The following is a 24,616-nucleotide window of genomic DNA, read 5'->3' on the forward strand; positions in this document are numbered from 1 at the left end:
GCTGCTGTTAATAGCATTCACTGAAGTAAACTCTGGTTCATGAAAAACTATGCCACAATGATTTTGCTACTCTTTGTATGTAAGAGTTTAAAGTCATATTAGTGTGCTGCAACTCTAATGACGTAGAGTCTTGGGGCCGTGACTTGCCCTCTGGAGCTTTACTGTCACTCGTGAGCCAATTGTCCAGGGAGACTGAGAGAGGGAAAAATAATGACACAGTGGAGATGGATGGTAGATTTTTGTTTTCCACCCATTTTACATGTTCAGCATACCTTTTAAATTATGATTAATCAGCAAAAAAAGGGGCTGCATATTCATGCTGGATGCAAAAATGAAGTGTGAGTTTTTCATTCTTCTGTTGTTAGCACTGTCTTGGGTTGTAAGTACCAGGCATTTCTAGTGACAGTGTTCAGGAGGTGTGTATTCGGGATCCACTATAGATTACAGCAACATAAATGTTGCCTAATACCTCAACATATTGTTGTGTATTACCAATATGTCAGTGTTATTGTTTTGGATAATTCATGACAGCAGGGAATATGCATCTTAATTATGTATGGCAAGTCCATCCAAAGTTAAACACTTTTAGGCCTTTTGTTTAAGCTGGAATCTCTCTCTTCATCTGGAATCAATTGACCTTAATATTGCTTTAATTGTTGTTTGATCATACCCATAGTTTATATGTTTCAGGTAAAGACTGAAATGATAGTTATTGAACAGGAGCCATTAGTGAGTCCCTTAGAATTTCAGGAATTTAGCCTTGGTACATTCTGTACCTTCCAGTGTTTGCAAAGGAATTTTTAAGATCAAATACCCCAAGCAGGATAGTGTACTGATAATAATACAGACATCTTGCTTCATGAGATTGATGCTAGCAGGATTCCAGTGTGGTGAAGGAACTGTTAATGATTTATTATGCAGCCACAATAAGAAGTGGAAATAAGTTTATTTCAACACAGCGGACATAAAGAAGATTAATTTTGTTCCAGATTTGTCAGTCAAATACTCAACTGAAAAAGAATGCCTGTATATAAACAGGAAATGTATAAACCATAATGTGAAAATTTTATGATTTCAAATGTTTTATGGTTTATGTATCTTTTGTTTCTACTGTGTCTGAGCCTTATAAATACAAAGATTGTAAGGAATGCTGTGCTACTCTTTTGAACATTTTTCAAGTAGGGAAAGAGAATATTGACTTAAATGCTTAGATTCTTTCTTATTAAGCCTTACTCTCTGAACCTGTTATCAGTCTGAGGTATAGCTTCATCCTTCTTCTCATTGTGCAGAGAAAGTGTAAATGAAATGGATGCTTATTTGAATGTGGCATTTATATAGCTGTATGTTTTCTAAATGTTCTTTCTGGATGTAAAAGCAGGAGACTGAGATAAACACTTCAGTTCATCCACTACTTTCTCTGTGCAGTGAGCAAGAGGAAAACACAAAAGCTCAAGGCTAAAGTCTTCTTCTTATGCAATGCTGACAGTGTGGAAATTCTTCAGTGCCATAAGGGTAACACAAGAAGCTGGTTGTCTCAAAGGAAGATCCCATGCTGTGGCTTCTTCCCAGTTACAACAGTTTCAGGAAAAGGTGTTTGGCATGGGAAGAAGTTAGACTGGCCTTCTCTCACATCACTTTGCACATCACTTTGCACATTACGACAGTGCCGGGGAAAACGTAGCTGACCTAATAGTGGGAGATATACAGCTTAATTCAGGGATCTCCAATCTCATAGGGGCAGTGCTAAGGTTAACTTTTAAAATTCTAACAGTAGTAATTAAAATTAAATAATCAACATCATAAATTCAAAGTATGGCTGCCTCCTCTTTATGTGGAACTTTTAGGTGGTTAGTGAACTTAAGGGGAGCCATATTTGACTTCTCTACTAACTCAGTGCCACCACCTCGACCTAGCCATCTTCCTGTCACTTGCACCACACTCAAACCCAGCAGGAAATATGGTATCTGGTAGGAGTTAATGACAAAGACACTTGAGAGACAGTGAGGCAGAGAAAGGATAAAGATGCAACTATACATTTGACCTGTGGTCCCCAACCCCCGGGCCGTGGCCTGGAGCTGGGCCGTGAGAGCCTGGGCAGTGGGCAGTGGCTCCCTCTCCCCGCCCCCCCCCACAGTGAGAAGCTCGCCAAGCCACGAGCAAATCGACCGCCAAATAGGCCGATTAGCTTGCGGCCCGACAAGCTTCTTGCTTCAGGAGGGGGGAGAGGGAAGCGCGGCCGCCGGCACAGCGATGGCGCAAATGCGCATGCGTGGACCTGCCGTGCATGTGTGCATGCGCCCAACGGACGTGGAAACGCGCACACGCGGCAGTTTTGTGCATGCGCAGAACCGCTGCACATGCATGTTTGCATCCCCACCGGCACTGCAAACGCGCACGTGCAGCAGGTCCGCGCACGTGCGGCAGGCGCAGACTTGCTGCACATGTGCATTTGCGCCAGCAGGGGGCACAAACACGCATGCGCATTTGCATCTGCCAGCATGCCGGGAGCTGCGCCTGCCTCTTCTCCCCCCTCTTGCAGCAAGAAGCTCGGCTGCTTCGGTTGCGGCCTGGCGAGCTTCTCGCTGCGGGGGAGGGAGAGACAGGAGCGGCTGCTGGCAGCCCGGTACCGGGCCGCGGACCAGGGGTTGACAACCCCCCGCTCTAACCCATATATGTAATTTATCACTAAATTCTACAGGACTGGAGAATGGGACCCTGTGGGGAACCAGGGAATTATAGGCTAGTTAGCCTAACACCAGTGCAAAACAGATTAGCAAAACAGTAATCAAATAATTATTAGGCACATAGAGGAAAATAACATGCTTAGGGAATACCAGCATGTCTTCTGCAAAGGAAAATCCTGCCTTACCAACCTTTTAGAGTTCTATGAGAAGGTTAACAAGCATTTGGTTGAGGGTGGTCACGTAGACATCGTATGCTCGGATTCCCAAAAGACTTTTGACGCGGTATCTCAGCAAAGACTCCTGAATAAGCTTATCAGCCATGGGATAAGATGATGAATCAGAGAGTAGGAATAAATGGGCAGTTCTCACACTGGAGGGATATGAGCAGCAGGATCCCATGGGGTTCCCCATGGTCACAGTGGTATTGGGAACAATGATTTGGAATTGGAGCTAAGCAGTGTGATGGCCAGGGTTGCAAAATTATTCAGGATAGTAAAAAACACAGCAGATTGTGCAGACCCACAGGAGGATCCCTCTAAATTGGATGAGTAGGCAACAAGATGGCAACTGAAGTTTATTGTTGATAAGTATATGGTGATGAGATAGGCACTGGCAAACCACCCCGTATTGAGTCTGCCATGAAAACGCTAGATGGCATCACCCAAGGGTCACACATGACTCGGTGCTTGCACAGGGGATACCTTTACCTTTACCTTTATATGGTGATGAACACTGGAACAAAAACACCTAATGTATGTTGAAACTCACTAAAATGGAAATAATTCTTGGGGTTGTAGTGGATAGCTCAATAAAAATGTTGACTGTGTATCTGGCTTTTTTTTTCACATGTAAATTACAAATTTTACTCCATAAAATTGTGCAGGGCAAAGTCTAAACAGCAGTTTAATGTTAGTGTAGAGGAATAGCAAAGAGTGTAGTTTGTGACAGATAGTAAAGTGCTGTCTCAGCCATAAACCCCAATGGTGGTTTTAAGTAAACTACTAGGTAGCCTCCCTCACATCTGCTAAATTATTAATAATACTGGCTTCTCTTACAGTTCCTTGCAAGTATTAAACGGGGATTCCCACCACACTCAACTTACTCCTGATTTTCTTAGTGGTTGATCTGCAAGCAATGGAATTGATTTGGTCATGGTTCTTTCACACTGCTGCCTGCCTTCTGCATTTTCACAGTTGTGGAGTCAGTTTTATTTCTTCTGCATAGGCCTTATATAATCAGGATTTTCAAGAGAGGTGCTGTCATCATTGGCAGCATCATAGCACGCACACTGCACTTATTTTTTACATATAGTCATATCAGTACCATGGCTGTATTTTTAACAGTGGCATTTGAATATCTATACTGATATACCAATGTAATAACAGGTCAAGCAAGTTCTCTGAATTCCAAGCTTCACTTTTAAAAAGTAAATCTCTTGTACAGATATAAGAAAAAAGATATATCACTATGAGGGGAGGACTTAAAGGCTTACTTAAAAAAAAAAGTTGTGAATGTAGTGAACCAGCTATCATTACAGTGGCATAGTGATAGGGAAAACTAAAAACACACACACACACAAACTCTTTAAAGGCACACACACAAAGTGGAAATCAGAGGGTTAAACTGAAGCAGTATGGTATCAGAATTGATGGGGGGACTGTGAAACATTTGGAAAATCCCTGAGATAGAAGAGGAAGAAGAGTTGGTTTTTGTATGCTGCTTTTCTTTACCAGGAGTTTTAAAGCAGCTTACATTTGCCTTCCCTTTCCTCCCCCCACAACAGACACCTTGTGAGGTAGGTGAGGCTGTGAGAGCCCTGATATAACTGCTCAGTCAGAATAGCTTTATTGGTGCTGTGGCAAGCCCAAGGTCACCCAGCTGGCTGCATGTGGGGGAGCGGAGAATCAAACCCGGCTTGCCAGATTAGACCCTTTTAACCACTACGATAATATTAGGATTGCGAGCACTGGGTTGGGAAATGCATGGATACTTTGGAGGGAAGGGGTATACAGCTGGGGGGGAGGGATTTTGGGGGGGACATCAGTGTTATATAATGCTGTGGAGTACATCATCCAAATCGGCCATTTTATCCAGGGGAACAGGTATCTTTAATTTGGATATGCCCTGTAATCTCAAGGGATTCCCAGGTCCCACTTGGCATTCCTAGATTACGTACAAGAAGCTCTTTGGAAATGTTACATAAATACAATCAATTTCTATTTTACTGTTACTGTGGAAGATGCATAGCCTCTCCTGAAGCTGTAGCTTTATTTAAATAAAGCTATTTTGCAGAATAATATACAGCATTAAATATGCAAAACAAGTTTCCTGTGGTTCTTCCCCTAGCAGATTAAGCTTTTGGTTGCAAAACAGATTAATATGAACTAAATCATTGGTGTCACAATAACTGCAACTCTGCTACCCTAAGAAATGAAAGCAAACCTGTTTATCATGTTTGTTTAATCTAGTTTTACAAAGTAGAGCAGCCTTCATACAGGGTGCTAAGAATCTCATTCAGATGAGTCATATCCGCTTTCTGTTGTGGAAACATAAGTACGATTTGAGTTAGACTAATATTTTCTAAGCAGTAATTAAGTTAACACATAAGTGGGTGTTTGCTAGGCTGACAGTTTTATTCATGTTTTTTCATGTTTGGAATTTCTATTTTACATCATCATAAATTAATCAGGAATATCTGCAGAATTGACATCGATAATGTCGTGAGAGGTGCTATGTGACCCCTCCTCCCCTTTGCCCTTGCCAGAGCAGAAGAGATACAGGAATACTACCCACAGCAGTGAGTTGTAGTTTGGTTCTCCCCTGCCCTTTTGTTCTTGGACCATGCACCAAAAATGGGGCATTCTGTTGTCTACCATCCCATTGTCAAAATGGTCATTCAGCCAAACAAAAGTCTGCAGAAAATGTGGGATGTGTCACATGTATTGTACATGAATATACCACTTTACATCTACTATCTACTATTTGCCATAATGTTCTTGCATGTGGGATTTTTAAAAAAAATCTGATGTAGAAGGAAGACTGGAAGCAACAGTAACAGTTGCATGAATTTATACATTTAGAATTTAGACAGAAAAATGAGCGAGGACCAATTTAAAGGCAAAGACTGTAGCTGCCTACCGCTCTTCAGCCCAAGTACTTTACTCTTAGATGAACATACTTGTTACAATTAGGGTCCAGTGAGGAGAAGGCACCAAAGAAAGGCAAGAGACAGACCCTCAGGGAAGGGTTCTGTAGTTCTCAACCACACGTCTCATTTGCTGTTGGATGCTGAGCCTTATTTCTGTCGCTCATTGTGCATTGAGGTGGTTGTCCAACACCACACAGCACTTTGGTTCTTGTCAGCCAGTTGGAAGAGGTGATCCTGCTCACAGTGCCCAAGGAATCTGTCCTACAGTGGAGGATCACTCCTGCAGTAGAAAAGAGCATAGTGCAGATGAGAAGCAAGACTTAGGATCCAAGCACCTCATTCTGCATTATTGGGGCAATTCATCTTTAAGCACATGTAACTGTCTGCCCTGACATCTGGCTTGGTATTCGGTGACATCTCTGGCTCTCTTAATTACAAAGGGTAAAAGAAGGTTTGTAAGAAGTCATTTTCTGAAGAGAGATTTTTAGAAACCAAAGGATTAAATTCAGTAGCATATGAATATTGGTACAGAGACCTTGAGTGTGGGAACCAACTTGAAAGCCAACTCATTTGGGTCATTTTGATCACTGGTGGGAAACAGTTCCACTATTACTGATATCAGCTTAAGAATTTCTTGCCGAAGGCTCCTGAAAGTTTGTTAGATTTTGATCATGTTCATTCTGTTTGTGCAGTAAAGCAAATTGAGGTTGGGTTGCAGAAGGGTTGCCTTTTAGAGAATAGTAGTCTGTAATGATTAATATTATACCTACTGCTGTCATTGAGGGGCTATAGGGGTGCCTATAAATCAATTCAACTTTTGTTCTCATCTGTCTTGCAACATTGATAGCCCATTTCTTTTACTGAATGTCAAGTGAACTGCTTCTCTTTCTTTTCCCCACCTCATATTCTCCTATTCCAGATTGTATCTGCTGACTGTACAGTATCCCTGAACTGTCCTTCCTGTTTCATGCCACACTGTATATTATATTTGATATATGTTGGCCGTGTGGGTGTACAGTCAACCGTCAGCCACAGATTCCCAGTGGAAACTCAATTATCCAGTGTGCAGGACCCCAGTTTGGAATGCTACCATGGAACATGGGAAGAAGGGCCTCCTGCCTCCTCCTACAAGTTATTTTCCCAAAACCAAATACCTTCATGGGATGTTACTAGGCTTATTGATAGCTTTGCATGTAGCCTAGCAGCACATGTTTAGCCACCAATGGGGCAATCCCCCATGTGGCCTTTAGTGGTTGGGAAAATTGCTCATGCAGGCAGGAACCCCTTCTCACTGGCTCTGCAGTCCCAGTCTGAATTAGTCTTGTGAATGTGAAGATGGAGTTTACATGCAAAACTAATTTGACTGTACACCTGCATGGTGGTCACATGTCAAATTGCCATAATTAGGGACTTCTTCATTTTACAGATCCTATCCACAAATAGTCTGTCCACTGTTTTATCAATATCATGTTATACAGTTCTCTTTTGTGTTAAGGTTTTATGCCCCAGCATGTTTTATTGACCTGTTTTTATTTGCTTGCCTTGCCTTGTTTTGTTTTATTTATTATTTGGCTCAGCTTATTTTTGTTGACATGCTAGTATAGTTTTATTAATTTAGTTGTGAGTCATTTCAAGCAGGTTCCTGGTCTAATTCTTAATAAAGTCTTGAAAGGAATTAGAATGTGGGAGAAGATATGGGGAAGTAAGCTTATGGTCGCTAAGAGGCAGGGAAGCCTGTCTCTGATCTTTAGCTGGAAGGTGATAGGGTACGAGGAATGGATTGAATTGTTGTCTGGTAGGGAGCAGACTGTATGTGTTCTTTTCTTCCACTTGCAGGTCATAGAGTTGAGGATCAGTGCTTAGGTTCTGAGGCCTTAATTAGTATAAGAGATACAAAATTATTATGCTTTAAGGAGCGTTTCTGCATAGTTGGTGAAGAAAAAAAAACTCTGTAGGTAGTCAGAAGTCATTCCTTTAATACTTGCCATTTTAGCTTAAGAATTCTGTGCCATGGGTGTACTGTCTGATCTTGGGTAGTCACTGATTGCTGTGTCTCAGCTGTACAATGGGACTATTAGCCTAATTCCATGTAAAGCTTATGTGTATTAGTGTTGGTTCACTGGTTATGGCCCATTTGAATCTGGATTGTGTTGGCCCCACCACTATCTGCAAGACTATGCTGCTAGTTTAGCTATAGTTCACCCATAGCTACGCACATCCATATACTGCAGTATACCTATTTTGATTTGTGAAATGTCAGCGGTTTTGCTTTTATTTTGCTCCTAATTCCTCTTAGCCAATAACTTTCAATTCTCGTTGGCCACTGACATCAGGCCAGAACTTTAGTATAGCACACTTTAATCTTTTACTGAATATTTCAGGGTTTTTTTCATCTTTTGTTTTTCGATTTTCCTGCTCAGTGTAGCAACAAACACACAATGACGGTGGGAGTATTGGTTATGCAGTCACTGTAGGCAACCCTGTATTAAAGAGGTGTTGGATGCAAGACTGTGAATTGATGTTCTTCAAATAGCTGGTATTTTGATGCTTAAGGACAGGAGTCATTATACATTTTTGGAGATAATGGTGCATAAACTGAATTGAATGAGTTAATGCCAAGAAAGGACTGTCATTATTATGTGCTGACAAGCTTATCCCAGCAGAATATAAAAAGAATAAAAGAAGTGTAAAAAGTTCATAGGAGACATAATTCATAGATGACATAAAACAATAGCTGTATTGATAGTAAACAGTGGCAGGCGGGTAAAGGGAACACAAAGGGAGCCACAAGAAAAGTCAAACAGTCAAACATTTACAGAAGAACTGCATAGGAAACTGCTGTGCATAAGCTTTGAAGTTACCTAAACCCCCCTTCAGAAGTACCTATTTTGAAAGGAAAAAATAAATCATACAATCCTAGTTTGTAATACCAGTATAGTTGTATCAAGCGCTCAGATTGTTAAAAATTACCATCCAGTTGTACTAAAATATTTGTATGTTTCTCTCATATGCCAAGATTTCTCATTCACATCAGTAAAGGAAGCTTATCAGTTGACTAGGGGCAAAGCCCGTTGTATTCAGTTAAACAATGGGTGCTAAAGCTTGGGGGTGAGACGAGGAAGGGGAAGGTTGTCTGGCATGCAAGGGGATGGGGCTGAATGGATATCTGGAAGCAGGAGATCAGTAGTGATTCCAGGAGGTCTCCAGCCAATGTCAGGAAAGTGGCAACTGTATTTGAGAGACTTTGAGAAGCTGGCAGAAAGGAAGGAAGGCAGGGAGGGAAAATGATGCAGTGTATTAACTTGCAATATGTGTTGAGTGCAGGAGAAGTCAGCCGCAGTGGGCCCTGGAGAAGACCCCTCCCCACCTTGCAAGGCAAAGCTGTGGCTTGGCAGAGAGGGGAGGTAGTGTCATGTGGCCTGAGCTCGTTTTCTCTCACTGTCTGAGACACACACAGGCTGGGAGAGAAGCAGAAGGGAGCCTAGCACTTGTGGAATCCAGCCCAGAAAAGGGCATCATCAGACGGTCAACGAAAAGACCCCTCCCCAAGCTTTGGCTTGGAAGGAAAGGGAGTAAAATCTTACAGGAGCCTCCTCCCCCTGTACGTGCTTCTAAAGGGGCTGTCATGTGAAAGCTGGGGAAAAGGCAAAAGAGCTGAACTCCTAAAGTGCAGGGAAAGGAACAGCTTCCGGCTTCTGAGGCAAAGCATAAACTTGGAAGGGAGGGGGAGTGAATGCCTGGAGAAGGTGTCTTTCAGCTGTCATTGTCTGCCCCCCCCCTTTGAATTTTGCAATGGCACCGTGGGCGGGATCCAGTGCAGCAGAAGCCAGCTTCAGTCAGCACATAAGGAAGACCCCTTGCCACCTTCCAAGGCAAATATTTGGCTTGGAAAGGAAGGCAGTGATTTTGTTGCATCCCAGTGCCTATTCAGAGAGAGACACAGAGAAAGGTGGAGAGAGAAGCAGATCCCATGATGGCAATGGCTTGGACAAAATACCGGAGGAAGTGTATCTGCAGAAGGAAATAAATAGAATAAAATTCTGGTAGGCTTAAAGGTGCCAGTGGACTCAAAAATTGTTCTGCTTGGAGACACAGACACACAGAGGTGGGAGGGAAGAAGAGCCAGCAATCACAGTGGCCAGGACATAAAGACAGAAAGCTTGTACTTGGAATAGATCTGCGCTGTTCTTAAAGGTGTCACTGCTTCAAAGTTGTCTAGCTTGAAAGAAACAGGTGGATAGGGAAGCAGAGGAAAGCCTTGCACATGTTGAAACACACACCTGGGCGAAGGCAGGGAGGAAAGAGGGTTCGCTGGGACTTGCAGAAGGAGGAAAGGAGTCAGCATACAGGAGCAGGAAGATCCAGCCCCCCCCCCCCACACACACACACACACCATTGAAGGTTGCTGGTCTTCAAGGAGCAACTGTGCTTCAAAGTGATGTTGCATGAATACAAACAGAAGTTGGTAGGGAAGAGAGGAAAGCCTTCCATGTGCTGAAACACACACACACAAAGGCAGGTAGGAAAGAGATTTTGGCAGGATTTGCAGGCGGAATAAAGGAGCCAGCTTGCAGGACCTGGAAGAATTGAGGCAGCCAGAAGGCTTTGGTGGCGGAAGGGAAAGGAAACCTTTTTCCTCCACCCCACGGCTACTTCCCCTCAGCCCCAAAAGCCCTGGCTGCCTCTACAAGATAGCGAGAGAGTTTCTGGGGCAGAAGGGAAAGGAATCTCGCGCCCCCCGCCCCGCAGCCACTTCCCTTGAGCTCTTTGAGACCGCCAGAGGGCTTTGGGGGCATCAGGGAAAGGAATCCCCCAATCCCCTGCCCGCTTCCCTCCATCCTCAAAGCCCTCTGGCTGTGTCTCCAACCCCTCCCCCCCCCCCCCCGGCTGATCCCCACCTCCCCGCGGGCCTCGGAGCCTGCTCAGAGGCCCGCAGGAAGCCTCCCCCGGCCATCCCCCTCTCCAGCGAATGGGCGGCTTCTGTGCAGGCCTGCTCCGAGGGCTGCATGGAAGCCTTGGTCGCTGGCTGCCTACCTGGAGTTTCCTATGGGGTGTGTGCGGCACCTCTTGACCATGCTGAGGGGCCAATCAGAAGGCGCTTCACGGCTTTCCATTCAGTGGTTTCTATGCAAGGATAGAAAGAGAGGATATTAGTAAGAGTGGTTCTACCAAGAACATTGGGTCACCAGATTAAAGGGAAAAGAAATGATAAAATTGGCTATTGTGTTTGCTGTTACTGAGACATCAGTAGCACATAGCTAGCCAATATGCTGCTATATGTAAAACTAGGGGTGGAAACAAACAGTGTGAGGAACTTGTCTGTTTGTGTTTCTAAAAGATAAAGCAGCCCAAGCAAATAAACAGAGTTATGCCATTAACCTTTAGCTGTATATAACCCCTCATTGAGTGTTGGGGCCTCTGGTTTACTTTTAGTTCCATGAACATGAAGCTGACCCTGATGTGATTTCAGGTTCTTTTGTCCTGCCATTTCCCCCCATTGATGAATATTTCACTCACTTGCAAAGTCCGAGTATAGTAAACTGGGCCAGTGTAGTTGTATCAAGCACACAGACTAGCACATAACGGCTGCAACTGGTGGTGGAAAGTGCAGGCAAGTCAGAAACCAGTTATGGTAACCCCTTGGGGTTTTCAGGGTAAGAGATAAACAGAGGTGGCTTGCTGTCACCCACCTCTGCATTATGACCCTGCTTAGTTTCAAAGATCTGACAAGATCAGGCTTGCCTGGGCTACCCAGGTCAGGATGTAGTTCCAGTTACCACATGGAAATCACACTGGCTTGATTTACTGAAGAATATAATAAACACAGCCTGAAGTTGATAATAAACACTGATTTTCTTAATTTGTGAAGTAAAGGACAGGTTTGGTTTTAAATTATTATTATTGTGTATATTTTTATGGGGAGTATGATATTTTTTCTTCTGTAAACCACTGTGAGCTAGCTTGCTGGGAGTGGCAGTCTAGAAATCTAAGCATAAATAAATAAATAATAATAATAAAAGATACGTATTAAAGAAATGTTGACATATGTAATTCCAGACCTCCTTTCCTTAATAAACAAAAATAGAACAGTTGGAGCAAGGCTTGTGCAACGTCTTCTGTGAACTGTGCTGTAATTTCTTTTAAATAATTATTATATGTAGAAATATGTAGAAGGTGGCCAGTTGCACTGGCACAACAGAGTGCAGCTGGATGCCCACCATAGTCTTGGAAGAAGGCAGGAATGCAGGGACCATGGGGTGGTGAGGTGGGATCTCTGGACTGTGAGGCAGCATGTGTACAGGAGCATCCCTCACCTTGGTGGAAGCTAGGCTCACAGGGAGCACAGTGTGATGTGGTGGCACTCACCTAGGCATGCTCCCTCAGCCTCTTGGGAGGCAGGATCACAGAGTGAGGTGGGTGCAACGAAGTGTGGCTAGCTGGTCTCTGTCAGCCTCCTGGGAAGCAGGAGTGCAGAGTGTTGTGGTAGAGCATGTCCAGGCAGCTTCTACCACCCTCCTAGAACCCAAGAACATGGAGAGGGCAATGTGGTGGGGCCAGCATCCTCCCCAGCTCTGTGGCTTATCTCACTTCCAGGGGGCTGAGACGCGGCATGGAGGAGAACAGAGATGGGTCCTCAGTGGGAGAGGGCTTTCCTAGTGAGGGCCAATTAGAGGACTGCCTGGTGCTTCTCGATCGCATGCCAGCCCCTTTGAGTGGGTAAGTGGGAGGGCCCTCCCTCCCCCCCAGGGCGATTCAGAAGGCTGACATGTTGTCAGAAGTATCATTCACATTTTGTGGTATGATGATGATGTTCCATCGACAAAAAGCCAGTAATCCTGCAATAAAGCACAATCTCAACAAATATGGTTTCCCACCTACGCTCTAGAAATATCTGCATTAATTTTCATTTTAAACAAACCCCTTATCTCAGTACCTTTGTTCATTTAATGGACAGGCTTCCAAGAACTGATTTGCACCCTTTCTTCCTGAGAAGTGTCCTGTTGCCTAGTTAGAATAACTGATGTGCCATGTCTATTATTTAAGTTTGTTAATAATTGTTCACTTCTGACCTTGTAAAGTACAGATAGCCTAGCTAGCACATGGGATGTGCTCTTTACTCTCTCATATATTTCTGCTTGGGGCATGGCAAGTTTAAACACTAATCAACACTAGGAATGATAAAACTGCAGGCTGTGTGTCAGAAACAGAACTGAAATTGATCTTATTCCGTTACTTTTATCTTCCTCCCTCTGCCCTACATTAATATTAGAGTTGCCAGCTCTGGGATGGGAAATACCTGGAGACCTTGGGGGTGGAATCAGGAGTGGGCAGGATTTAGGGTGGCAAGGGATCTCAATGGAGTATAATAGTGGAGTGTAATGCTATCGAGTCCACCATCCAGAGCAGACACGTTCTCCAGAGAATCTGATTTCTGTCACCTGTAGAGGAACTGTAAAGCCGGGGATCCCTAGGTCCCACCTGGGGACGGGCATCCCTAATTGGTATTTGAAATGCCTACTATGCTAATTTAGCCACTTGTTAAAGAGCTTCAAAAGAAAGGCTTGTGGGCTCTAGTTAATCCACATATGTCTCCTCAAGTGTTTTGGAGAGGCAATAAGAAAATTAAATTAATAAATATTGTAATGTTATGCATCTAAATAAAAACACTGTGTACCTACAATAACCTAAAAACATTCTGTTAACTTTGATGTCTTTCCTGCTCCTTTTTCCTTGGGCAATTTTTAATTCGTCATAATAGAACCAAAATAAAGGACCAGCAGTGGTTACTGTACAACTAACTGTGAAATGCTGGGTTGCTTTCACATAAGGGTGAAAGCGCCTTCCGATTGGGCCCTCTTTAGGACTTTGGAGAGAGAACCCTTGGACATCACTGCTTAAATAAACATGAATAAGCTTCTTTCTCTCAAAAATATTTCTCTCAAAAATGTATACACATTCCAGTTTCCTTTATATAAATTCAAGCCAACGTGGTGTAGTGATTAAGAGCAGTGGCTTCTAATCTGGCAAGCTGAGTTTGATTCCCTGCTCCTCCACTTGCAGCCAGCTGAGTGACCTTGGGCTCGTCACAGCCCTGATAGGGCTGTTCTAACCGAATAGTCCCGTTGAAGCTCTCTCAGCCTCAAAGGCTGTCTGTTGTGAGGAGAGGAAGGGAAGGCTAGTGTAAGCTGCTTTGAGACTCCTTCGAGCAGTGGAAAGCGGGGTATAAAAACCAACTCTTCTTTTTCAACACCCAACAGGAATTACACACACCCTTTAATTGTCCTACTCCCATACTTCAGGATCCTGCTTGCTCCTCTCACTCTGCTTAACTCTCCTTCACTGTTCTGCCATTCTCAATTGTCACTCTTAACAACCACTCTCAACCATAGAACTCCTTTGGAATCCGCTGTCACTCAGGGTTCTTAGATGACATTAGAGCATTAACCATTTATTGTCCATAATAACAAGGGCTATTCTGGCTAACAGCTGAACATGCTTGTTGTTCACCTGTGGAAATGGACAAATATAGTTAGATCATTTGTAGATCCAGGTTGTCTGCTGATATGAAATCCATCATGAGACAAAGGGGCATATGTTGTTGTTATGTGCGAAGTCGTGTCCGACCCATCGCGACCCCATGGACAATGATCCTCCAGGCCTTCCTGTCCTCTACCATTCCCCGGAGTCCATTTAAGTTTGCACCTACTGCTTCAGTGACTCCATCCATCCACCTCATTCTCTGTCGTCCCCTTCTTCTTTTGCCCTCGATCTCTCCCAGCATTAGGCTCTTCTCCAGGGAGTCCTTCCTTCTCATGAGGTGGCCAAAATATTTGAGTTTCATCTTCAGGATCTGGCCTTCTAAAGAGCAGTCAGGGCTGATCTCCTCTAGGACTGACTGGTTTGTTCGCCTTGCAGTCCAAGGGACTCGCAAGAGTCTTCTCCAGCACCAGAGTTCAAAAGCCTCAATTCTTTGACGCTCGGCCTTCCTTATGGTCCAACTTTCTCAGCCATACATTGCAACTGGGAAGACCATAGCCTTGACTAAACGCACTTTTGTTGGCAGGGTGATGTCTCTGCTTTTTAGGATGCTGTCTAGATTTGCCATAGCTTTCCTCCCCAGGAGCAAGCGTCTTTTAATTTCTTTGCTGCAGTCCCCATCTGCAGTGATCTTGGAGCCCAGGAAAATAAAATCTGTCACTATCTCCATTTCTTCCCCTTCTATTTGCCAGGAATTGAGAGGGCCGGATGCCATGATCTTTGTTTTCTTGATGTTGAGTTTCAAGCCAACTTTGGCAATCTCCTCCTTCACCCGCATCAACAGGCTCTTTAGTTCCTCTTCACTTTCTGCCATTAGAGTGGTATCATCTGCATATCTGAGGTTGTTGATATTTTTCCCTGCAATCTTGATCCCAATTTGTGACTCCTCTAATCCCGCATTTCTCATGATGTGCTCTGCATACAAGTTAAATAGGCAAGGCGACAGTATACAGCCTTGCCGAACTCCTTTCTCAATTTTGAACCAGTCAGTGATTCCATGTTCAGTTCTCACTGTTGCTTCTTGACCTGCATATAAATTTCTCAAGAGACAAATAAGATGCTCTGGTATTCCCATCTCTTTAAGAACTTGCCACAATTTGTTGTGCTCCACACAATCAAAGGCTTTAGCATAGTCAATGAAGCAGAAGTAGACGTTCTTCTGGTACTCCCTAGCTTTCTCCATGATCCAGCGTATGTTGGCAATTTGATCTCTAGTTCCTCTGCCTCTTCGAAATCCTGCCTGTACTTCTGGAAGTTCTCGGTCCACATATTGCTGGAGCCTAGCTTGTAGGATTTTGAGCATAACTTTGCTAGCATGAGAAATTAGTGCGATGGTGCGGTAGTTTGAACATTTTTTGGCATTGCCCTTCTTTGGGATTGGAATGTAAACTGACCTTTTCCAATCCTGTGGCCATTGTTGAGTTTTCCAAATTTGCTGGCATATTGAGTGTAGCACTTTTACTGCATCGTCCTTTAAGATTTTGAATAGTTCAACTGGAATGCTGTCACTACCACTAGCTTTATTGTTGCTCAGACTTCCTAAGGCCCATTTGAACTCACATTCCAGGATGTCTGGCTCCAGGTCAGTAACTACCCCATTGTGGTCATCAGGGATGTTAAGCTCGCTCTTGTATAGTTCTTCTGTATAATTTTGCCACCTTTGTTTGATCTCTTCTGCTTCTGTGAGGTCCCTACCATTTTGGTCCCTTATCATACCCATCTTTGCATGAAACGTTCTCTTCATATCTCCAATTTTCTTGAAAAGATCTCTGGTCCTCCCCATTCTATTGTTTTCTTCTATTTGTTTGCACTGTTCATTTAAGAAGGCATTCTTATCTCTTCTAGCTTTTCTCTGGAATTCTGCATTCAATTGGGTGTATCTTTCTCTTTCTCCCTTGCCTTTCACTTCCCTTCTCTCCTTAGCTATTTGTAAAGCTTCCTCAGACAGCCATTTTGATTTCTTGCATTTCTTTTTCTTTGGGATGGTTTTAGTTGCTACCTCTTGTACAATGTTGCGAACCTCCGTCCATAGTTCTTCAGGCACTCTGTCTATCAGATCTAATTCCTTAAATCTATTTGTCACCTCCACTGTGTATTCGTCAGGGATATGATTTAGTTCATACCTGAGTGGCCTAGTGCTTTTCCCTACTTTCTTCAATTTAAGCCTAAATTTTGCAACAAGAAGCTCATGATCTGAACCACAATCAGCTCCTGGTCTTGTTTTTATTGACTGGATAGAACTTTTCCATCTTTGGCTGCAGAGCACATAGTCAATCTGATTTCTGTGTTGACCGTCTGGTGATGTCCATGTGTAGAGTCGTCTCTTGGGTTGCTGGAAAAGAGTGTTTGCTATGACCATTGTATTCTCTTGACAAAATTCTACCAGCCTGTGCCCTGCTTCATTTTGTACTCCAAGGCCAAACTTGCCTGTTATCCCGGTTATCTTTTGGCTTCCTACTTTAGCATTCCAATCCCCCATGATGATAAGCACATCATTTTTGGGCGTTGCTTCTAGAAGGTGTTGTAGGGCTTCATAGAACTGATCAACTTCATCCTCTTCAGCAGCAGTGGTTGGGGCGTAGACCTGGATCACTGTGATGTTGAATGGTTTGCCTTGGATTCGAACTGAGATCATTCTGTCATTTTGGGGATTGTATCCCAAGACTGCTTTTCCTACTCTCTTATTGATTATGAAGGCTACTCCATTTCTTCTGCGAGATTCTTGTCCACAGTAGTATACCTGATGGTCATCTGAATTAAATTCACCCATTCCTGTCCATTTTAGTTCACTGATTCCTAAAATGTCGATGTTCAGTCTTCTCATTTCTTGTTTAACCACGTCCAGCTTGCCTTGATTCATGGATCTGACGTTCCAGGTTCCTATGGAATAAAAATCTTTACAGCATCGGACTGTCTTTTCGCCACCAGTTACTTCCACAACTGAGCGTCCTTTCGGCTTTGGCCCAGCCGCTTCATTCATTCTGGCGCTACTCGTACTAGCCGTCTGCTCATCCCCAGTAGCATATTGGACACCTTCCGACCTGAGGGGCTCATCTTCCAGCGTCATATCGTTATGCCTATTGGAACTGTCCATAGAGTTTTCATGGCAAAGATACTGGAGTGGTTTGCCATTGCCTTCTCCAGTGGATCACCTTTTGTCAGAGCTCTCAGCTATGACCTGTCCGTCTTGGGTGGCCCTGCACGGCATAGCTCATAGCTTCACTGAACTACGCAAGCCCCCTTGCCACAACAAGGCAGCGATCCTTGAAGGGGGAAGGGGCATATGTATGTATTTAAATTCAGGAACCAGGAACTTTGAATTTATGAAAATGCCTATGGTTTTACCATAGAGCTTTGTAAAATGCTAGAGTGACTTCATGCCACTTCTGACATAAGCATCCTGTTGGCCATTTTCTTCTTAGTGCCTCTTCCCCATTTCTTCCTGTGCCAGTAGCCAATGAGCTTAATAAGCTGTGTTTTATTAATTAGAACTCACAGAACAGTAGGCATATGGATTCTCTGCAAGTATTCATGGGCTGGATTTGTTCCTAACACCATAATAGAAAATACTTTGTTTTTAAAAGAAATATTTGTATCCCAATTATGTCAGAGCTTAATAAGTTTGCACAAGATTAGACTGATACTGAAGCTTCAAGTTCACAGACATGTCTAATAAATTATAATGTATTTTAAAGATATGATATAATGGTGCACTGGGAAGGTGTAGGGATTCCAAGCCTCCTGCTAAAGTGCAGGAGTCCTCCTAATGTCTAGGCTTACTGCCTGCCAAAAAGAAAAAGCTGTGGCTTAATCTATTGCATTATTATTATGTATTATTATTATTATTTAATTTCTATACCATGCCTCCCTGCAGTGGGTTCATGGCATTTTACAATTAGAAAACCACAATAACACAGTAATAAAACCCAGCTAAAAACCAGTCTCTCTCCCCTCACCCTAGAATAAAGTTGGAAGGAACTTCCAGGGTCATCTAGTCCATTGCCCTGCACAATGCAGGAACTCAAAACTACCTGCCCACCCACAGTGACGGTAATTTCATGTCCAAGTGATCCCCCTGCCACCAAAAATCTGCAGAGATTCACCTACCATCCCACAATGTTGATCAGCAATTTCCTAGGTATGCAAGGAAGGGCCACAAGAGACAAACACTGACTCATCCCATCCTGCCCACCCACTCACAATCTGCCTAAGTTCATAAAATCAGCATTTCTGTCAGATGACTATCTAGCCTCTGTTTAAAATCTTGCAAAGAAGGAGAACCCACCACCTCCCAAGGAAACCTGTTTCACTGAGGAACCACTCTAACTGTCAGGAACATCTTCCAGATGTTTAGCTGAAAATTCTTTTGAATTAATTTAAACTCATTGGTTCTCGTCTGACCCTCTGGGGCAACAGAAAACAACTCTGCTCCATTTTCTCTATGACAGCCCTTCAAGTATTTAAACACCTCTGCCAGCTACCCAAATTGGGGAGGGGGGTCTAAGAAGGAGGAAAGTCAGGGTCCAGTCACATAGAGTGTAAATCAATTTTTTGCTTTTTAATTAATTTTTTACTGCACACGGTATTCCAAATGAGGCCTCACCACAGATGCATTGTAATACTGGTATTTATATTTTTAAATTAAATAACCCCCAGCTTGGGTTTGCTTTTTTCACTGCTGTCACACAAAATCAACATTTTAAGTGACCAGTGCACTGCTACCCCAAGGTTCTGTAGGTTTTGACTCCATCAGCATATAATAGTTTGGAGTTTTTGTTCTGTTGTGCATGCCATACATGTACTGCACTGAACTTAAAGTGTGAGTCCTGTGGCCCCTTTAAGACCGATGAAATGTTATTCAAGCTATAAACTTTCATGTGTGTGTGCACATTTTGTATAGTATCTGATGAAGTGTGCACGCACATGAAAACTTATAATATGTTGAATAAAACTTAGTCTTAAAGGTGCCCCTGGACTCAAACTTCATTCTGCTATCTCAGACCAACGTGGCTACCCACCTGAATCTACACTGGACTTCATTTTCCGTAGTGTCCTCCATGAGCTCTTCACAGGCTCAGTTTTCACCATCCTGAATCCTTTTGTGAATTAAAAAGCTATATAAATTGTGCATAGAAATATGTACTTAGTTAAATTCAAATTCAAAACCTTTAATGGCATATAAAATGCTCTTAGTCATAGGTAACAAAGAAACCTGCTTGCTTATTTTGTATGTGTGTGTGCGCGCATGGGGGGGGGGGCTTAACATAGTAGCTTTCCTTTTTTTTCTTTGAAAAATCAGCACATTTTATTTAGTAAGTTGGAAGAGGAAATATTGTGGTAAGAGAGACAGATGGCATGTTCAGGAGACGAGGCATCTTATCGATTGCTTTAAACAAAAATAAGAAGAATCTGCAGCAGCAGTGTAGGAGCAGAAGGCAGCAAAGGAGGACTTTGGCACTGTGGTATTATGAAGGAGAAGTTAAAGGATTGTGGCTTTGTTGCAGATACCCAATCCAGAAAATTGTTTTCATTGTAAAGCATATAATGGATGTCTACAAACTATCTAACAAGTTCTGACAATTCTTGTGGATTAATTCTTGTGGGAAATTATAGGTGGGTCAGAATAAAACAGCATTATTAATGGCTTTATACATGAGCAACCCTTAATTATTCGATTTCTAGAAATTGGAATATGGTTCCATCTGTGAATTCCAGTGATTATTTCCCAAATCCTGCCATGTGTAATTTAGAATCATAGAATCATACAGTTGGAAGGGGCCACACAGGCCATCTAGTCCAACCCCCTGCTCAACGCAGGATCAGCCCAAAGCATCCTAAAGCAGGTATGGTCTTACATTTAAGGTATGCTCTTACATTTTCTCAACAAGTTATGATATAAAAGCAAGGCAGCATAGACAGGGAGCACAAACAGAGAACAGCAAGAACCAATCTTGTGCTGAATTGTTATTATAAAGCACAAAAGTCTGAGGATATTACTAGCCAGAGCACCTTAAAAAGGTGGTATGTCCATAGCCTGTTAGTTCCAAATACCTGAATCTTCAGCCTTGGAAGAATGGAGAGAGAACATACTGTCTATGCCAAACAACTCTCCATAGCTTTATGAAAGCATCCTCAACAGATTTAAAGGAACTTTGAAATCTTTTGCAATATTAACAGAAACTATCAAGGTCCAGGGACACTGCTTCCATTTTGAAGTGAAATTCAGCTTACTGTTTTTTAGGTAATCTCTGGATGCATTTATATTATTAGAACTTTCAAAGATTCATATATTACTAGCAGGAAAGCCCGTTGTATTTCGGAGTATAAAGAAATACTAGGCCACCCCCTTGCCAGGTCTTTTTGGGACAGGGGGGAAACTGCTGGGGGGCCACCTCTGCCACCCCCAAAAGGCCTGCAGGGGCCTTGGCAGACCTTTTGGGGGCGGGGGGAGGTGCTGGGGGACAGTTTGGCCCCCCCGCCTCCGTCTGAATGACCAGGGACTTCATTGAAGTGGCAGAACTGAGAAGAGACTGTTAGGGGTGGGAGTTCTAATTTGATTGGGCAGCCACTGGGTGGATGGCCAATCAGAGGCGTACAGGCTCCAACGAGCGATCTGATTGGCCCATATCCGTTACTCCTCCCAGGAGCCCTTACCCATTTTATTTATATACTCATGGTTACAGATAAGTGAGAGCACGCCAAATTTCCTGGGGGAGATCACACACTTACTCAGAGACAGATGGTTTTATAAATCTAATAAATCAAATCAAAATATGTGACAAAATCTTTTGTAATTTTATCTTTTTTCAGTCTGCAAGTACAAAAAGTATAGTTAACAAACTATTCTGGGCAGCCTGAAATCCTTGTGACTACCTCAGGTTTCCTCAGAGACAGTCAAGTTTCTATGAAGGAGAACTTTCATACCACCACAGATCTTTCCTTGCTGTGTGCAGCCACTGGGAATGCTAGTAACCTAGGGTTAACTTTCAGTTCATACCGGATGACATTATGACCCAAGAGACCTGGCCAGCATTCTGGATGAACTATGTATCCCAACTCTTCTTCTTCTTCTCTTGTAGATATTGCAGTAGTGGAGATGAGCGATGCTTTCCGTCAGCCCTCCCTTTTTTATCATCTGGGAGTCAGAGAGAGCTTCAGCATGGCAAACAACATTATTCTGTACTGTGACACAAACACAGACTCTCTGCAGTCACTGAAGGTAATTGATCTCCCTGTAGAACAAAAGAGAATGGGATCTAATAGTCATTCATGGTAATTTCCCATTGCATGGCAAGACCTTCTGCATTCATGCACTTTTTAGTATTTTATTGGCAGTGAACAAATGACTCAGTATTCCCCTCCTGACACAGAAGCATTTTATATTAGGATGCCTCAGCTCCTCAACCTCCTCAGAAATATTCAGCCTTTGCATTCTATTCCCAGAGTAGATATTGACCATCATTCTGGCCATAGAAGCATCCATAAGTGAAAATGTGTCACTTCATGAGCAAACCTTCCTGATTCTGCATATAAATACATAATATTTTTCTTCTATCTTACCTCATCAGTATCAGAGCAGATCCTGAAAATGTTTGGGGGAAAGAAATTAAAATAAAGTTGTCCTAGAAAGCTTCACAGCATAAATAATATGAGACAGAGGGTAGCACTAGGAGAAAGCATATCAAGCCGTCACAAACTAGCACGTGGAGTCCCTCAGGGGGCAGTTCTCTCTCCAATTCTATTCAATATCTTTATCTGCCCTCTTGCTCAACTGGTGCGGAGGTTTAGACTGGGTCTTAAGTCTGATTTGGAATGACACCCAGCTCTTCCTCCTGATGGATGGGCACCCTGACTCTCCTCCAGAAACATTAGCCAGCTGCCTGGAAGCAGTGATGGCTCAAGCAGAGTTGTCTGAAGCTCAGCCCTTCAAAGACAGAGGTCCTGTGGCTGGGTAGGAAGGGCCCAAGTGAGGAAGCATGCTCACCCACTCTGGATGGAGTGCAGCTATCAGTCCGCCAGGAACCTGGGCGTGATTCTTGATGCCTCCCTCTCAATGGAGGATCAGGTCACAACGGTAGCACAGCTAGCATTCTACCACCTTCACCAAGCCAAACTACTAGCAAACAAACAACATGGAACAACTCCGGAACACCTAGCCACAGTGATCCATGCGATGGTCACCTACAGGCTGGACTTCTGCAACTCGCTCTACGCAGGCCTGCCCTTGACTTTGATTTGGAAACTGCAAGTAGTCCAGAACGCAGCCACCAGGGTCCTCACAGCAACACCTCAGAGGTCCTACATTCAGCCCATCCTCCAGCAGCTGTGCTGGCTTCCGGATGAATTCCGGATCAGACTTAAGGTTCTGGTTATCACCTTCAAGGCCATAAGTGGTCTGGGCCCAGTGTACCTGAGGGATTGCCTCTCTGCTTACACCCCCCAAAGAGCTTTACGCTCTAGCAATACCAACTTCCTGGTGATCCCTGGCCCCAGGGAAGCTTGCTTGGCCTCAACCAGGGACAGGACTTTCTACCCATCTGTATCAACATAAAGATTTCATTTTCTCTTTCAAAGACCAATACTTATCTCTATATTTATTTATTTATTATATTTATATACTGCCTTCTCCTGTGGCTCAGGGCAGTTTACATGGAACATAGCAGAACAGAACAATATAGAGAAATTAGTAGCCATGGTAATAGTAATAACGATAATAACAAATTGTACATTTGAACAGAAGAACAGCAATTAAAACAGCAATTCACACTGAAGCATACTGATGGATCCATGGCTGGTCAGATTCATGGGAGGGGGGCTCGAGGGCGAGTGTGATCTGAACCTCCATTGAAAGGGAGGCGTCGAGTATCACTAAAAAAAAAGGAAGATTTCTACATTGCTCTTATTGCATTAACATCAAAAGATCTTACAATGTAGCAGCCACTGGTAGAGTGAGCCACTGAGATATCAAGACTCATTTGGCTCTGGATCTGTAGGTGGCTATAGGAACCAGCTCTTCTTCCACCCCACTCTTTCTTTAAGACCAGGAGATTACTTTTATTCATGTCCATTAAACACATTTATCATTGTTTCATTGCATCATTTGAAACATGTAAACTTGCTTCTTTAAGTGGTAAAGTGGCTGTCATTACCAAAAAGTAAGTAGTTTGGTGTTTTTTTTTAAATATATCTTTATGTCTTTTTTGTCAACTATCATCCTCATCATATATGGCCTTTTAGTGGGCAAACAATAGAGAATCAAGAAACACAACAGAGAACTCCAAACAACATGAAACCCACAAGAATCTAGTATTGACTTATATCAAAAGGGGTTGAAGGAACCCTGAAGGCCATTCTGGTGACAGGACCCAGCCAAACTCAGCCTATCTCAAGAAAGATATAATAGCACAATTCAGTACTGTGGTGTTGTTATGGTTGGGAAATTTAGTTTTGACCACATTTTCCCAATCAAATTATATAAAAGACAAAGATACAGGAATATGACCCCAGGGGATGTACAGAAGAATGGGCAGACAGGATAGAAGAATATTTAAACTTTCTCATCTGCCAGTTTTCTCGTGAAAATGCTCCCATTTGGATGTATTCTGCTTACCATGCTAACTTTCAGATTCAGATCCAAGGGCCAGAAAGAGGGGAGATTTGCTAATGCTTGGATCCATATGTAGCACCAGTGAAAGGAAGGTTGTAGGACCAAGCTAAAGTTCTTAACCAGTTAAGTTGTTTATAGGTGATTCTCACTCCTGTGTATCTTTTTCTTTATAGGAAATTATTTGCCAGAAGAATAATGTAAGTATGTGTTATCATTGTTTTAAAAAATGAAATTTTCTGTGCCAAGCAAATGTTTTTATTTCCTTAATACTTACTTGGAACTGTTAATGTTATTCTGTTACTTTCTCTATGATACAGCTATTTCCTCCATTTATGATGGTATTCAATTCAAAATCCTATGTTTCCAGCGGCAAACCTTTGGATGCCATTATTTAATAAAACTGTTGCTAGACTTACTCACTCATGTTGTCTTCACTACTTCTTAACATATGCCTTTTTACTACTTGGTGTAATCTTTTGCTCCTTAATGTGTCCATGTTTTTTTGAGTCTCTTCTGCTGAGTCCCTCCCTTTCCCACTGTTATCTATATGCCCTCTCTTACTTGAGGAATATCAGATGTTGTCTTATTCTTACTTTTGCAAGCGGTCAGACAACTTTCCTGTTTTTACTAATGCCAGTG

The 24,616-nt window shown here is 43.0% G+C and overlaps 1 protein-coding gene and 1 long non-coding RNA gene across 7 annotated transcripts in view; one reads left to right on the top strand and one right to left on the bottom strand.

Moving 5' to 3' along the window:
• Positions 1-24,616, top strand: part of MAP3K5 (mitogen-activated protein kinase kinase kinase 5) — a 149,479-nt gene that overhangs the window by 29,639 nt on the left and 95,224 nt on the right. For all 3 annotated transcript variants that reach the window (XM_077351694.1, XM_077351684.1, XM_077351705.1), the window contains exons 2-3: positions 21,450-21,589; positions 24,151-24,174. In XM_077351694.1, the coding sequence (XP_077207809.1) occupies positions 21,467-21,589; positions 24,151-24,174 (147 nt within the window). In that variant the 5' untranslated portion in view covers positions 21,450-21,466. The remainder of the gene's footprint in view (positions 1-21,449; positions 21,590-24,150; positions 24,175-24,616) is intronic.
• Positions 5,074-14,190, bottom strand: LOC143844540 (uncharacterized). Of its 4 annotated transcripts, none has more exons than XR_013234027.1 (3): positions 14,128-14,190; positions 10,867-10,956; positions 5,074-6,112 (listed from the first exon to the last, which is right to left on the bottom strand). It is a non-coding gene; the product is annotated as an uncharacterized LOC143844540 (long non-coding RNA). The 4 variants fall into 4 exon arrangements; XR_013234023.1 differs by having other exon boundaries at positions 14,104-14,183; XR_013234029.1 differs by lacking the exon at positions 14,128-14,190 and adding an exon at positions 12,767-12,831.

This window comes from Paroedura picta, chromosome 1 (assembly GCF_049243985.1).
Source record: "Paroedura picta isolate Pp20150507F chromosome 1, Ppicta_v3.0, whole genome shotgun sequence".
Taxonomy (NCBI): Eukaryota; Metazoa; Chordata; class Lepidosauria; order Squamata; family Gekkonidae; genus Paroedura; species Paroedura picta.